The sequence below is a fragment of the Gekko japonicus genome, unplaced genomic scaffold (assembly GCF_001447785.1).
Source record: "Gekko japonicus isolate JY-2015 unplaced genomic scaffold, Gekko_japonicus_V1.1 scaffold368, whole genome shotgun sequence".
Classification (NCBI taxonomy): domain Eukaryota; kingdom Metazoa; phylum Chordata; class Lepidosauria; order Squamata; family Gekkonidae; genus Gekko; species Gekko japonicus.
The window spans coordinates 482473-498078 of record NW_015176462.1 but is presented as its reverse complement, the minus strand read 5'-3'; the positions used below and the strand labels follow the sequence as shown (position 1 = coordinate 498078).

Sequence of the window (15606 nt, the reverse complement as noted above, 5' to 3'; positions counted from 1 at the left end):
ATCCAAACAGATGAAAAACTTAAAGAGACAATGCACGATACCAAAAAGGTGAAAAAGAAGGTTGGCCTGTTGGAACAAAGACAAGATCTTCAAGAAAGGAGATTGTTAAATCTACAAATGGAAAAAGCTAACAAGGTTCTCAGATTTCAGGGGGTGGCTGAAACGGCAGGAGAAAACTTGAAGAAAGTGATAGCAGAGCTAATCGCTTCGGCGCTCGGCAGCTCATCGGTAGAAGCGGAAGCAGAGATTGAGGTGGTTTATCGATCCTACTCTAAGTATATTAAGCAAAATAATCTACCGGGCGAGATTGTTGTCAAGTTTCTCCGAAGGCAGGTGAGAGATGATATTCTCAGAGCGACAGCAGTCAACCCCCTGCAGCTGGGAGCAACAACTATCAGGGTCCTAAAGGACACCCCATTTGAGATTCGACAGAAAAGAAAAGCCTACAAGGAACTTGTTTCAACCCTCCAGATCAACCAGATTTCGTATTCCTGGAATTTCCCCGAGGGTGTGGTGTTTAAATATAAAGACAAAAGGGAGAAAATTGACTCGGTTTTTAAAGCGGAAGAATGGTTGAAGCAGTTTCATGGATCGAAAAGGGAAGAACAGGCAGACGGAGGGGGCCAAGCAGACACTCTGGAAGAGATGGACGGAGACCCAGGAGGAGCAGAAGGTGGCACGGCCAGAGATTCATATGATTTGCGGCTAAGGGGACCTAAGTAACTCTTTAGAAGTTAAAGACCCGCAACTGAAGAAGAAGATGAAAGAGACTTTGTGCTCACTAAAAAAAAAAAAGAAGATAGACAATTACTAACACGGACTCACTAACTCTTGAATTCACTGACTTAAATGAAAAGTTATTATTTTTATGACTAACTGGACACTAACTGTTAAAGACCTTCCTTTCTTGGGCTTTTAGTTATAGTATGGGTTGCTTTATTTGCTGTCTTGTACCCTGGGGTATTTTATTTTTCTCCCCCCCCCTTTTCTATTTTTCTGTAGTTGTGTAGGTGTAACAAAAATAAATAAAGCTACCCTGTGTTCAGGGGATTAAAAAAAAGAAAAGAAAACACTAATATAAAAATAATTAACTACATAAAACTTCTCTATACATCACTTGTCTTAAGATACCTTAAGATACCAGTTAAAAGGCTAGAATCGGAGGAAATTATGCACTGGATGTTAGCTCGTATTTTCATTGCAGAATATAGAAACATTGCCACAGAAACAGTAGTTTTTGGTCAACCCCAGCAAATAAGATTAAGAGTTTTCTGCTTGGAGAACATTTTCGTATCAGCTAACAGAGGTTCCAGTAAATCCAAGCATTCCCGTACGTAGAATCTACAGCAGAAGAACATGTGAACCAATGTTTTAATTAGCTTAGCAGAGCAAAGACAAAATCTACAATTAGATGGAATGTTTTTGTATTTTCCTGACAGGAGTGCAGGTGGTAGCACATTAAATCTACCCAGTGTAAACACATGGTGGTGTCTTGGAACTGTTAATATAGATAGGTAACATGCATACTAATGTAGGAACACTGGAGCTGAGGAGTAGAGGAGAGACCACACTGCAGGCTTTAACCAATTTTTCTTGGAACTCAATATCCTTTATAAGAACATAAGAGAAGCCATGTTGGATCAGGCCAATGGCCCATCCAGCCCAACACAGTGGCCAAAACCCAGGTACCATCAGGAGATTGACCAGCAGGGCGAAAACTCCAGAAGCCCTCCCACTGTTTGCCTCCTAAGGACCAAGAATACAGAGCATCACTGCCCCAGATACAATGTTCCGTCTACACCTTGTGGCTAATAGCCACTGATAGACCTCTGGTCATTAATTGTTAAACTAGCTTTATGTAACCCCACGGATTTTTAAAAGGGAGGGGAAAGACCAAAGAGGTCAATTTCTTCTCTATTGGGTTCAGCCAAATGGCATAAAAAGATCTTTCATTAGATGGTGAATAAAATTGTTCTGATCACTGAAGAACAAAAGTTGGATTCTAAAACTAAAACCTGCTAGCCAGGCCAAATGTATAAGTGATGTAAGGCTAGGTTCTAATCTAAAGGCCACAGAGGAAGCACACCTAGACACCTTAAGAATTGTTCTCAGGAACTTGAAATGAATTAGTTCAATAGAAGGAATAGCCGCTTGTACCCAAACCAAGCTGCCATTTGTTCAGACATGGGAGTATTCCTTTAGTCTGTAGTTCAAAATGTAGAGGTGAACAGCACTATGCTCCTTGGGCAGTCTAGTCTTTATCAGGTCCTGGAACCTTGGGGGAATAAAACTCAGTAAGCTTATTCATAGATGGGGCAGATACAGTGACATCCACATATACAATCAACTCTTTGGCTACTTGAAACATGTTCACAATGAACAAACTGTTGTCTTAACAGAATTCCATGAGTTGCTCTCTTGCTTTATTTCATACTCCTAGCTCAAATTTTCCAAAAACATTTTCCCACTTTTGTGCTCTGTTCACCAATGATTATCAGAACATCTTGTTTAGGTGGGTGACCAGTTTCTTCCTGGACACTTGCATAAAAGTTTTCAGTTTCTTCCTCATCAGTATTGTAGTTGGGCCCTAACTTGAATTATGGTTATGTTGATAGGTTTTCCATGAAGTCTGATTGATAGTATTCAGTCACACTTTGCATTATAGCAACTGATTGCTTGCAATACATCTCACATCACTATTAAAGCAACTCTTGTATTTGTCATTTCCAGGGTAAAACATTTTGTAATTTTCTGACTAAAAATATCCTAATCCTGTCCACTTTAGTTCACTCACTCCTAGGATTGCAATGTTTAAACATTCCATTCATTCATACTTCTCCTGTTCCATGTTCCTATTATATGTGTCAAAACAGCTTTGGATTTTCCATTTGCATCCATTCACATCAACAACTGAACATCCTTTCAGCTTTAATCCAGTTGCATCACTTAGAATAGCGTTACTTGTACTTCCCCTAAACTCTTCCCCCACAGCAGATTGTGTGTTATGCAACTTGGGAGGCCTATCATCCAGAATTATATCCTTTTTGATCCTGGATTGTCTCATCATAGGGTTTTCAAGGTATGAGATGATCAGAAGTGATTTACCATTGTCTTCTTCTGTGCAATACTAACCAAGGTTAGCTGAAGTGTCAATGCCATTGTCTATGGTAGATCATCCATCAGTGTCACCTTCCACTACTGCTGCTGCCCAGTAGCTACCTTTCAAGGACTCCTCTACCCATCACCTTTGGAGCTGCCCATTCTCTTCTGCTGATGTGGCTGTTGATTCCTGAAGGTAATAGCAGTCAGACCTCTCCTCCCACTGAGGGACAGTGTATAGGTTAAAGAGCCAGAAACACCCCAGTACCTTAAGTACAGGACCCTATTGGGGCCAAAAGGAACCAAGATGGATGCCAGCCAAGCATTGGCTTGAGAAATCAGTTTTAAGGCACAAGTCAGAGTGACTGGCTGGCTACTGTCCCCTTCTTGCCCTGGAGAGATGCATGACTTTAGAACAACGGGTCACCCAGGACCTACTGATACACTCAGAGTAATCCCATCAACATCCCAGCCTAACTTCCCCTTCATCCATTACCCTTGATTAAGTGGTGATTAAACAATGCTTAAGTCTATTCACCTTCCCAATTATCTTTCCTGTCCAGTGCTTGTAGAGCCATCAAACCTCTCACAACTTTGTCTACCTCCAATAGAACTGTCAAGTCACTGTTTTCTGGCGATACGTGAACCTGCCCTAGGGGACATTTTGCCCTATAACTATGCCACCTTGCTACCCAGCAGTGTGTGTGTTCTTGGATCCTCCACACACCATCACTTGCATGTGGGCATTCTCTCTCACACTTCCCAAAACACTAGTTATTTCCTTCGACTTGCTGCTTCCACGGACCTCCTCAGAATCCATAAATATCACCTTCCCTAAAAATCTCTCCGCTTTCGTCCCAGCCTTTCTTAGTTAGCTTTTGTGCTTGCTGTGTGCATCTTGGTTTGTTTTCTTTTTATCTCTAATTTAAAACCCTACCAGTTGACCATCTGCCAGGTTACTTCCGAGAGTTCTCATAGGGACAGATCCCTGTATATATATGTGGAGATTCCAGTTACCCGCCTCTCACTCTGCCTCCAAGCTAATTCCGCCAAATTAAGTGGAGACTGCCTACTTTGGATAACAAAGGAGGTGAATGCATCTTAGTCTAGTGCCTTAGCTGTGTCCATTCTACCTTGAGTAACTCTATTAGGAGTTTGATAGAGCCCCAGCTTCTTATGGTATTGCTCTCAGCTTCAATGACACACACACAAGCCCCTTTACCATGCTAAGATGAGTGTACAATAGGGGGATGCTTCCAAGAGAGGGTAAATCTTAGGTAACAGTAAGTACTGCACTCACAACAATATTTAGTAGATCAGACAGGAGCTCAAGAGAAGTGGAAGACTGCTGTGTTTAAAGCAACAGAATTTTGTCATCCCTCATTGTCTCAAAAACACAAGTTTGCAGAGTTTTTAAAAATGTTCCAAATCTAAGCCAACCTATCCTCAACTACTCCTTAGAGTTTCAGCTATCCCAATCCTCGTCATGTTTTCTCAGAAGTTAAGTCTCCCTGAATTGACTGGGCCCTAATTACAAGCAGGTGAAGCTTAGTGGCTAAAAGAATGAACCAGGGAACTCCCTGGTTCAAATTCACCACAAACTCTCTAAGCTGCCTTCAGTGAGCCACTGTCTCAGCCCCATATATGACATATCAGAATAACAATAACTGCATATTTTATAGGAATGGCATAAGGATCATAAAATAACATGTGCAAAAGTGCTTTGAACACTGACAGCTCTATATAAATGCTAAGAATTCTTTGGCCACCTGTGCATGGGACTGCAACCTTAGATGTATCTGGAAAATAAAAAAATGTCTATGATTTTCCAATTATCTAAAGAATCTCCAAATTGTCACAGTATGGCAACTTTTACGGGTCTTATAATTGTTTTAGGTTTTATAATTGTTGTTTTTATTGTGTTTTTCATAACATTTTATTTTAAGCCTACTTGAGTTCTGTAAGGGAGAAAGGTGGCTAACAAATGTTTTAAATCAATAAAATGAACATATTTTGGGTAGTAAGAAGCCTCTTTATATATTTAATTACATGAATCTATGGTATAGGTAAAGGTAAATACACAAACAGTTCAGCAAATACATATTCCTCTCGATTTCATTTTTCAGACTGAGCATCAGCCAAAAAAAAAGCCTTCTCAGTCAAAAAAAAAAAGCAGCTTTGCAGAGTTTTACTTGAAAAGCAACCCACAGAAAGCCTTAGGGCTATACTGAATGACACAACAAAGAATGCTAAGGCCCCCTCAAAGTAGCTCAATCAACAGATGATCACAGATCACAGAACACTTGACACTATTGCGCTGTCTTTGGATATTTCAAAAAAAGTGTGGAAACTGCTGTGTGTAAAGCAAGGCTTTGACATCAAGGCCTCAGTGATGTCATTGTTCCCTGTTAACTTAGAAAATAACAGAAAGTTCATGCTACACAAATCAAAAGGAAATGTGCACGTTCATAACAAGATTACAGAGGAAGCAGCAGCACTTTTAGTGAGAGTCTTCGGGGACTGCTTGCTTGGATTCCACTCAGCAAAATCAAGAGCAGGCCTCAGCTCCACATACTTCCTCCCCCAGCCACAGGTAAGAGTGAATGTTGCCACACAAGAGATCCCTGACTTTATTTGAATGCAAAACCTCCATGTTCAGGTCTTCATTTGTAAAAGGTGTGAGGAGAGAGCACATGACAATAAACCAGAAAAGGGTGAAGAACAAATAAAATTAATTACAGAAACATATCAATATATCTAATTCTCAGTGTGGCACTTCCTCAATGAACCTTCCTCCCTCTCCAATGTTTTAACTGTTTCTATCTTTTGTATTTATTTTAAGCTTTTGTTTTCTTTCTTTTTTTGTGAAATGAGGAAATGTTCGCTAGCACTTTATTATGTCTTGGTTTTAACACTGTATTTATATTAATTTTTTTAAACTGTTTATTTATTATTTATAACATAGTATACATATCACATAATTTATGTATATGTATATATGTGTATATATATATATGTGTGTATGTATATATACATACGAGTCACTTTTTTACATTGTCTTATCTAACCATCCATACAGCTTCTTCCATCTTCTTTCAAATACATCATATTCTTTCCCTTGCGAAAGTAAACTTAATCTATCCATTTCCGCCAATGACAACATTTTTTCTATCACTTTTTCCTTGGAGATTTTTTCTCCTTTCCAAACATTTGGCTAATAATATTCTTGCCGCAGTTAAGGTATAATTAGATACTTGTTTTCCTTGCTATAACTATTTATAAGAATATTTAATAGTGCTACTTCTGGTAGAAAGGGTATGTCTATCCCTATAATCTCTTTTAATATTTTAAATATTTTAGACCAATACTTTTGAATTCTTTCACACCTCCACCACACATGTATAAACGTACCAACATTGTTCTTACATTTCCAACAATTTTTACTGATATTACCATAATATTTTGATATCTTATCTGGTGTCCAATGCCACCTATGAAACATCTCAAGTATATTCTCCTTGTATGGGATTGCTCTCATCATTTTCGCTGTGCTCCATATTTTGGACCATTGCTCTATCGTATGTTCTAGATCTTTCATCCATGATATCATAGCCTCTTTTACAGTTTCATCTACTAAATAATCTGATAATAAGAAATTATACAACTTTTGTATTTGTTTATCATTTGAGGAGAGCCAGATCTTATCAAGTTCGCTATTATTATCATCGAATCCTATTTTTTTGTCCTTATTGAATCTTGATATTTATTGGATATTGTCCCATCAAGTAAGTCTTAAATTCTGTATTTTCAGTTCTTTGTCAGATTTTAATTTATTGTCCTTAATTAGCAAAAAAATGCTAAAAAAAACGGCAGGCAAAAAGCGGAAGCCTCAGGCAGATTTCAAGCGGGGGGGGCCCCAGGCGGATTGCAAGCGCGGGGGGGGGGTTTAAACCGGAAGTGGCTTGACACCAGAGGAGCAATCACACAGGGGGGAAATGCGGCTTTAAACGGGAGAGCTGAGAAAACACCACTTTGGGACCTGGTAACAAAATACTCCAGGTAAAAGCAGTTTTGAGCCGGAAACCAATGGCTGGGGACAGAAGGCAGATGTTGACTGTGTGATTGTGCATATAAAATCCATTGCTGAACTGTCACAACACCAGATCAAACGGCGGGTCTGAACGCACCCACCCTCAGCCTAACTTACTTCACAGAGTTGTTGTGAGAATAAAATGGAGGGGAACTCGGCAAGCTGTTTTGGGTCCCTACTGCGGAGAAAGGCAGAATATAAATGAAGTAAATAAAGTTGAAGATGGAGGCAGATAAAAGTTAGGTTTATTGGTGGGTGGGAAGGAAAGGAAGAAACCAGAAAACCTGAGGATATGGCAGTTGCCAGGGGAAGGAAAAGGGGAATTAGTTTGAGGAGTTAATACAGGGAAAAGTAAAGTACCCCCCCCAAGTCCTTGCAGGTTCCCCATACCACAACTGGGTCCAGCACAGCTGGCATTGTGCATTTTCTCCTGGGGAGCGGCTGCTGGGGGAGGGAAGCAGGGAAAGCTGAAGACAGGAGCAGATAAAGGTAGTTGAATTGATAAGTGAGAAGGAGAAAAGAAGCAGAAAAATGGGAGAGACTGCAGAAATTTTCAGGTAAAGAAGAAATAGTGGGGGACAGGAAAATCAGATGCCCCCAGCAAGTTCTCGCAGGTCTCCCACTAATATAATCATAAAAAGAACAAGTAAAGTAAAAAGTCTTAGAAGAACACATTTGATCCTGTATGATTCTTTATGTGAATGCTTTCTTACTTATTAATATCTAGTGTTCATGGCCAACTAGTTTATTAGGCTTACATATGTTTCTGTAATAGATTTTTTATCTGTTCCTCAGCATTTTTTTGTTTACTATTAGTCATGTTGGTTGTAGGTTTATTTTTCTGCTTTTTGGGAAGTGGGGGAGCATTTGAACCAGTGGAGGACATTACTTGAACTTACAGCTGACAGAACCCCAAGGGCCCAGTAATGACCTGAAACAGTCCTGAGGGTTTGTTCCAGTATTTGGCCTCTGTTGAGTTCTAAAGGGTACCTTTTTTAAAAAAAAAAATCCTTCAGGCCACTTTCTTGGAATGGTTTGCTAGCACATTTTGTGAAAGTTGTCCATATTGGCTCATGAAGATCATGCAACACAAACTGAATGGTCAAAACAAATAGATTTTCACATAAAGATTGATAGCAACCAAAACATTCAAGACTTCATTGTAATTCTAAGGGTTCTTTCACATACTATTATTAGTAATACAGCTTGCAGAAAGTACGTTGGATTGCCAAGCAAGGGGACAGCTCACCCACAACCCAATTAAGCAATACTGATTTTGTTAATGCACTCACCGTTTCCTGTCTTTGGGGATCACCAAGTCTCTCTGTCAGCTCCTCCAACACCCTTTTTGTCTCTGCTTCAGTTCTTGGAGTAAGAACAGCTTTATTATGAAATCACAGCAACTATTCACTATAATATTATTTCAAAACACAGCTTTTCTGATAGAAGACATCAGCATTAAAGCAACATATCAGATTTTTTAAAAAATAGACAAACACTGGTTTGGTCAACTCTGCCAGGTCCTGATTTTCATTCATACAACAAATAGTAATTAAACGCCAAGCAATGAAGCTGTATCAGCGTTCCCTTAAGGGGCACTTCAGAGCCCTGTGAAGATGTTGCTTTATATGGGGAGACTATACATGGTAGAAGAATGAGATGAGTTTGCCAGCTGGGTATCACAAAACCAGATCATGAGAACATATGCTGGTCTTGTATGTATATGGGCCTGCATTTAAAATGATTTACCAATTAGACCTACACATTCTGTCCTATACATGCGCAGGCCACCATTCAAACACAATGTCCAGTACACCGTGCTGGATGATCCCCTTCACTCACCATGCGTAAGCTGTCCCCATAAAGGGTAATGTCTGCAGAGTATTATGAAGCAGTCTTAAAACTGAGTTTTGTACTTTCTGTCATCTGGGTTTTAGCTGTTACATTTTATGTGAAGGTACTTAGGAGCTCATGGCAACCAACAGTGACCATATCAGCTCCCTTTCTTGTTTGTTCCTAGCAGGCCACTATTTGAACATGATGTCCAACGCGAGAACATCAGGCAAGGGCAGGATGGGCATGATCCCACACCCCCATCACATATACTGAAATTCTTAGTGTCATCTTTTTTGGTACTTACTGTGTTCTATTGTTTAAGACTTTTACCATGGATTGTATGATTTTAATATGTTGTTCACCGCCCTGAGCCTTGCCTTGGCAGGGGAGGGTGGTTTAAAATACAATCTAATAAAATAATAAACAAATATAGGTACTTCCCACAGAAGGGTGACCGTCTGCACAGAATACATATATGACATTCTTTCCACACAAGGCCTGCAGAAACTGTGTACTAATAACAAAATGAAACCCTGCACTGCAATTCATACATGGCAGCAAACACAGATTTTGTTTTGCTAAAATTATCCCTGTCACCATCTCATCTCCCATGGTAATTGACTCTCTGCTTCCCACCTGCTATCATTGGCTCAGCATTTAAACTAAATCGCTGAAGAGACAGGATTCATGAGGAAAGCTTTTCCCAGTTTGGGCTCCTCCCTCACCCATCTCGATCACAACCTGTCCAACCACTAGAGAGGTTCCAGTAACTCAAATTTTCCCAGTTACAGATCAGAGGCTTTCTGGACCCAAATCCCTCAGTTTAGAGGTTGGACAAATTGGCTCCTTGGAACCTCCAAGGAAAAGGCAAGATCTTCCACCAAAGAAGGGACAGCTCGATGATCTCAAGTCATGTGTCATCCTAAAAATGTCACTCTGGCTGGGGATCCAATTCCCCATTCTATCAAATAAACTTGCACTATTTAACCCCCTTTCATAATAATCCCCATATAAGAAAAATAGTGCATGTAAAGCAGCCCCAAATGAGACTCAAATTAAATAATTCTTTACCCTAAGCAGCACTGCCTAGGTGTGGGGACCCATCTTCAACATTACTTTCTCCCATGAGAAAATGTTCCCTGTTCATACCGATTTCTTCGTGAAAGCTCTCTGCCGAGATCCTCCTCCAAACGGATTTGTTCACTGCTAAGATCTCTGAGTGACTGGTGCAAAGAGTGTAACTGTAATGTAAACATATAAAGGCTAAAAGTAGGTGTTATTTATGCATGACCATTTGCTTCAGTAATATCTTGCGTACAACATTTTTAACTCTATGTAATTGGACAATGTTTCGAAGCTAACAATAAGAATGGCAAGAGTGGGTGTAGCAGAGTCTTCAACTCCAGACTTCATAATTAGTACATTTCATAATCAGTGGAAATCATGAAACGTGATTTCCCTCCCCACCCCCCAGGTTACAACTGGACTCTCCCAGGCCAATCCTAAACGGATGCAGCACCAGCTCTGAAACAGATTTAGGTTAATTCGCTTTGACAATTTTTTCCTCTCTCAACTTTACAGTACCTTTATTATATTTGAATTCAGGAAAAATCGGTCTTGCCAAATATATTCGGTTCCATACCTTCCCTTTCCTTCCCAAGTTGTGCCGTGGGGGCGGCATGCATCAGAGAGTGAATGGAAGGTAGTAGACCCTTTAAAAACCTTCCTTTTACTCTCATTTTAAAGAAACTATGTTTCCAGAAGGCACCCCAGACTCCATATGGAAATATCCCCATGATAGGGAGAGGAGGAGAGAGAAGAGTCATGAATGTATCCTCTGTCGAGAATTAATACCTGGTCTACATTTGCAGTTTGGTCAATGAATCTGACAGCAGACCTCGACCTCCGACGTCGTGTGCCCAGTACCTCACTGTAATCCCTGAGAGGAGAGGTAGGCTGGAATTGACGAGTTTCTTCACAGAATAAACACAGAAAAGTAAATCAGCATGACTTTTTCTTGAGCAATTTGTTTATATACATTTTGTAGTAAAACATATGAACATGAATAATAATGTAACCCTTTTAGCCTTAAAAGGGCCAGGTTACTGGTCACAGAATTGTGGGTGCCCCATACAAAATCTGAACAGCACTTAAACAATAACTTTAATCAAGAAATGGGGGAACAATGGGTTCAGAACTGGGAGTTTTAAATAAAACCATATTAATAAATTATATTGTACAGTCCCAAACTCAGGGTGAAAAGAAAAGAAAGTCTCTTTAGTCCTTGGGACCTAAGTCACAATCTGCAGACAAGTCATATTATAGCATTGGTGAAGTCTCTCTTCTTCACAAGCTCTGGGAAGCCACGTTTCTTCACTGTCATAGCAGAAGTCTCACAAACACACAGGATTGAATGCCCACACCAGAAAATGGCTACTCTTCTGAAGACTACCTTTCTCTGTCTCCACAGGATTTTTTCCTCTGGAACTTCTTTAGAAATTTCACCACTCCCTCAGGAGAAGAACACCTCAGCTTCTCCTCTCTCCACTTCTCCCTTGGAGTTCACCCTCTCCTTTTCTTTCTTTGTTGCCAAGCAGCTGCTCACCCAGCTTCTCTGCAGAAATCAGCTCCCTTTAGAGGGCAGTGTTTCCAGGCCAGGGCCCATTGTGCAAGTAAAAAACATGCCACACTCTTTTAAAATAATAAATATTTTACAAGACTTATGATAATAATATTAGTATTTTAGAATCTGAGGAGAATCAAAGTAACATTTATTTTATTTCTTCGTTTATATCCTACACCTTACTCCCCCAATGGGGACCCAAAATGGCTTTCATTGTTCTTCTTTCCTCCATTTAATCCTCACAATAACCCTCCAAGGTAGGTTAGGTTGAGAGGGTGTGACTAGGTCACCAAGCAAGGTTCCATGTCAGAATGGAGATTCAAACCTAGGCCTCCCAGATCCTAGTATATCATTCTAAGAACTTCACCACACTGCCTCTTTAAGAACATTAACAATTACACGCTCCAAGGTCAGCATGTCTCAGAAATTTACATTAGTGCAGCTTTAAATGTAGAATGCCAGACTCAGCTCTTTGCCTCCCACCAGCAGTACCACAAGGCTGTTGTAAATCTTTTGGAGAACTACTATGTTTAGTTAGATAGTAATTTGATTCCTACCAACATACTTCAGGCAAGTAACGAAACAAAGCAACACAAGGAAAGTAACTGTAATAATGAAGATTTAGCAAAATAGGAGACATAACTACATAATGACAAGCTAGAACTAATCAACAAACAAATAGTTCCTTTGGCTTCTACCACTAACAGCTAACCTTCCAGCTGCAGTTTTTAAAGATAACTTTATTATAATCTGCCGTAGATACTGTAGTAACAGCACTAACAGCTGTTAAGGTGTTACTACAGTATCTACGACAGATTATAATAAAGTTATCTTTAAAAACCAATACATGCTAACTACAGCCAACAATAAATATGCTTACATTTCAATACTAAAAGAAGCTTAGAGACCATAAAATGCAATAAAATAGTATAAACTTCAAGCAAGCAAAACATGTCAGATAATATAAAATAAGCTCATTACAAATGGCTTTGACTTTCATGCCTCTCAGAGGAAAGCTTTTTTTTTAGTTAAACCCACTATCCCCTGTGTTGGTAAATTTATAATGGCTGCTAACTATTTTGTAAGGACTTTATTATAAGACTTTACTATTATAAGTCACTTTGACTATTTATTTTTAAATTGAATGGAGGGATATAAATATTCTAATAAGGAAATGAATTTTCAGTAGAATGCGGTGTGACTTCCAGATTTGACGTCCCAGATTTGAGAACACTCAACTTTTATACCTCCCAACTTTCACATTGTGAGGTATAATAATTATTATTATGTTATACCTCCCAACTTTCATGTATGTGCGGCACCGTTCAACTGCTTCACTCAGACTCTGCAGAGCAAATATATTAAGCACTTTGATAAGTGGTACAGTAGCTAGATGGTAAGGCTTGCTAAAACCCAGATGCAAATCAATACTCTGCTATGAATCTTGGGATGACCCTGGGCTAGTCAGTCACTAGCAGGGCTATTTTGGGGCAGGAATGCACAGTCACAGGAACAGAGTTCCGGCTGGCTTCAGAGTTGGCCATGCCCATTACAGCCAAAACTTCTGCATGTGTGGCTACAGAGGGAAGGCCTGGAGAGCGACCCCCCCCCCCGCAACTCCAAGGCGGGCGAGCTGGGGGGGGCTGGAAGGATTGGGGAGGCATTTAAGGACCGGCTTGCCTGGGCTCCCCGCAGCTGTGGGGCGCTCAGGCAAGCCAAGGGAACGCAGTTTAAACTGCCTTCCCTTCAAGGGGGGGGCTTGCCCGGGCAAGCCAAGGGAAGTCAAGGGGTGTGGCCTATTATGCTAATGAGCTGTGCTGTCAGGGGTGTGGCCTAATATGCTAATGAGCTGTGGTGTTGGGTGTGGCCTATTATGCTAATGAGTTCCTGCTGGGCTTTTTCTACCAAAAAAAGCCCTGGTCACTAGCAGTGCAATCCTAAACACGGTTAGCACCTTTCCCATCTTTTTATTTCTCCAAAGTATATTTCATAATAATTCATTAAAAGTACAATAATTCATAAAAAGAAAATGATTTCAATGAACTTAGAAAGTTTACCTGCTTAAGTTCACACTGTCACTCTCAGTCTGCTACAAGGATAAAATGGGAAGAAGCACATGTATTCTTCCCCAAGCTCCTTAAAGAAAGGGCAGGAGAGGAGACAGAGAATGGTTCACTAGAACATACCTGGAGCTCCACCATCCAAGTCACTTGGATATAAGCTGGAAAGGGATGCACTTCTTACTCCAGAGTTTCTCAATAATCGCTGACTCCTTAGCTGGCCAATAGACTGTTGCAGACTTTCTTTAAGCTGCATTAAAATGCAACAAAATACATGGTATGGTAGCTAGGACAAAATGATGTATGCCAAGAACTATGTAACATACAAGGAACTATGTAATATACACAATTATACAACAATGCAACTTCTGAACAGGAACATCTGACTATTCCAAAAAAACCATGCAGTTGTACTCAGATGGTGTGACTTTTTGATTAAAAACCTTAACATTTTGGTTTCTTAATCGTCTCTCACTTGTATTGCATGAAGCATGCTTTATGAGCTCTGCACATGGAACCATTTAGAGTACATATGTGTAGAACAAATGGGATTTTCTTTAAAGTTTTTGACCTATACTTTTAAAACAATCTACTAGAGATGCACATCTTTCCTAGACTGCTACCCTCATTGGAGTGGCTAATGTGGAAAAAATTAGCGTGGCTTAAAACATGTAGCAGTACCATGCGCACTTGGGAAGACACAAGTATTCTATACACGTATGGCACATGAATAGGGCCCACTTCCCATGCTGGTCCCAACCACCAGAGGGTAATCTGAGAATAAGAAATAAAACTTTCTTTTTATGTTACCCTCTCACTCCTGCACTAAATGTTCCTGGATTTGGTTCTACTCCCAGCCTAAAATCACATGTACACACATGACTATAAAGGGTTGTCGTACCCTGACAAAGCTCTTTGTACAAGTCTGGAAGAATTACTGAGACCCTGAATACAGGGAAATCAGAGATTTCAAGTCAATGTGCTAGTATTGACCTTTAAAGTCCTATTCAGCTTAGTACCAGCACACCAGAAGGATCGCCTAAATGAACCTGCCTGTCCACTCTGCTTGTCTTCGAAGGCACTGCTTCAGGTGCCCCCGCCATCTGAACCTAAATGGGTGACAACCCAAGAAAGGGCCTTCTCAGTTGCAGCACCAAAACTTTGGAACTCCCTCCCCAAAGAAATTTCTCCTCCCTCTGTAGTAGTTCAAATATTTTATATTTACCTTATTTCGAAAGCTGTTTTAGCACTGAAATATTTTAATGTTTGCCACTTTGGGCAACCTATTTGGGTGTAAAGGCGGCATGGAAATGGTTTAAATAAATAAATTCTGACAACTTCATTGCAGGAAGAAGCAGACGTCCAGAAGCACGTACTATGTCCTTAAGCGAGTTATCACTGACAAACCGGTTTTTAAAGTAATTGGATCAAAATAGCACACAGTTCATACTAACAGAGCAAAACAGTTTTTCCAGAATTGTATTTCTCCACCCCATGGGTGTACTTTTACAAGTGGCACTGAGACCCTCCCCATTCAAGCACCATCATACTTAGGCATGGTGTGTTGTTAGATGTGAAGCATGCCATCAACTGCCTCAGACAGCTTAACATGTTTCTAAAACACATGGCACTGTCTGCAAGGTTCTGCTTCTGAATGTTCAAGTCAGAAGCTTCAAAGCAAATATAACATAAGATTTGTTTATCAATGTGGTACATCTATGATCTGATTCAAACATGCAGAAAAACACAGGACACAGTTCTTTCACAGCTAAACCATGTCAGAACACAGAAGGAGAATTTGTGGTTCAAGACCATCCCACAGAGAGTTCTTAACACAGGAGAAATACTCAGAAATAACTGTTCCCCCCACCCTATAATACCTAATGCCACGGAGCTGG

General features: G+C 40.1%; 1 protein-coding gene across 1 annotated transcript in view; it reads right to left on the bottom strand.

Moving 5' to 3' along the window:
* Nucleotides 1–15606, bottom strand: part of CEP128 (centrosomal protein 128kDa) — a 334110-nt gene that overhangs the window by 303277 nt on the left and 15227 nt on the right. The window contains exons 4-7 of the mRNA XM_015427028.1: nt 13835–13958; nt 10880–10998; nt 10175–10266; nt 8482–8554 (exon numbers count right to left, since the gene is read on the bottom strand). Of these exons, the coding sequence (XP_015282514.1) occupies nt 8482–8554; nt 10175–10266; nt 10880–10998; nt 13835–13958 (408 nt within the window). The remainder of the gene's footprint in view (nt 1–8481; nt 8555–10174; nt 10267–10879; nt 10999–13834; nt 13959–15606) is intronic.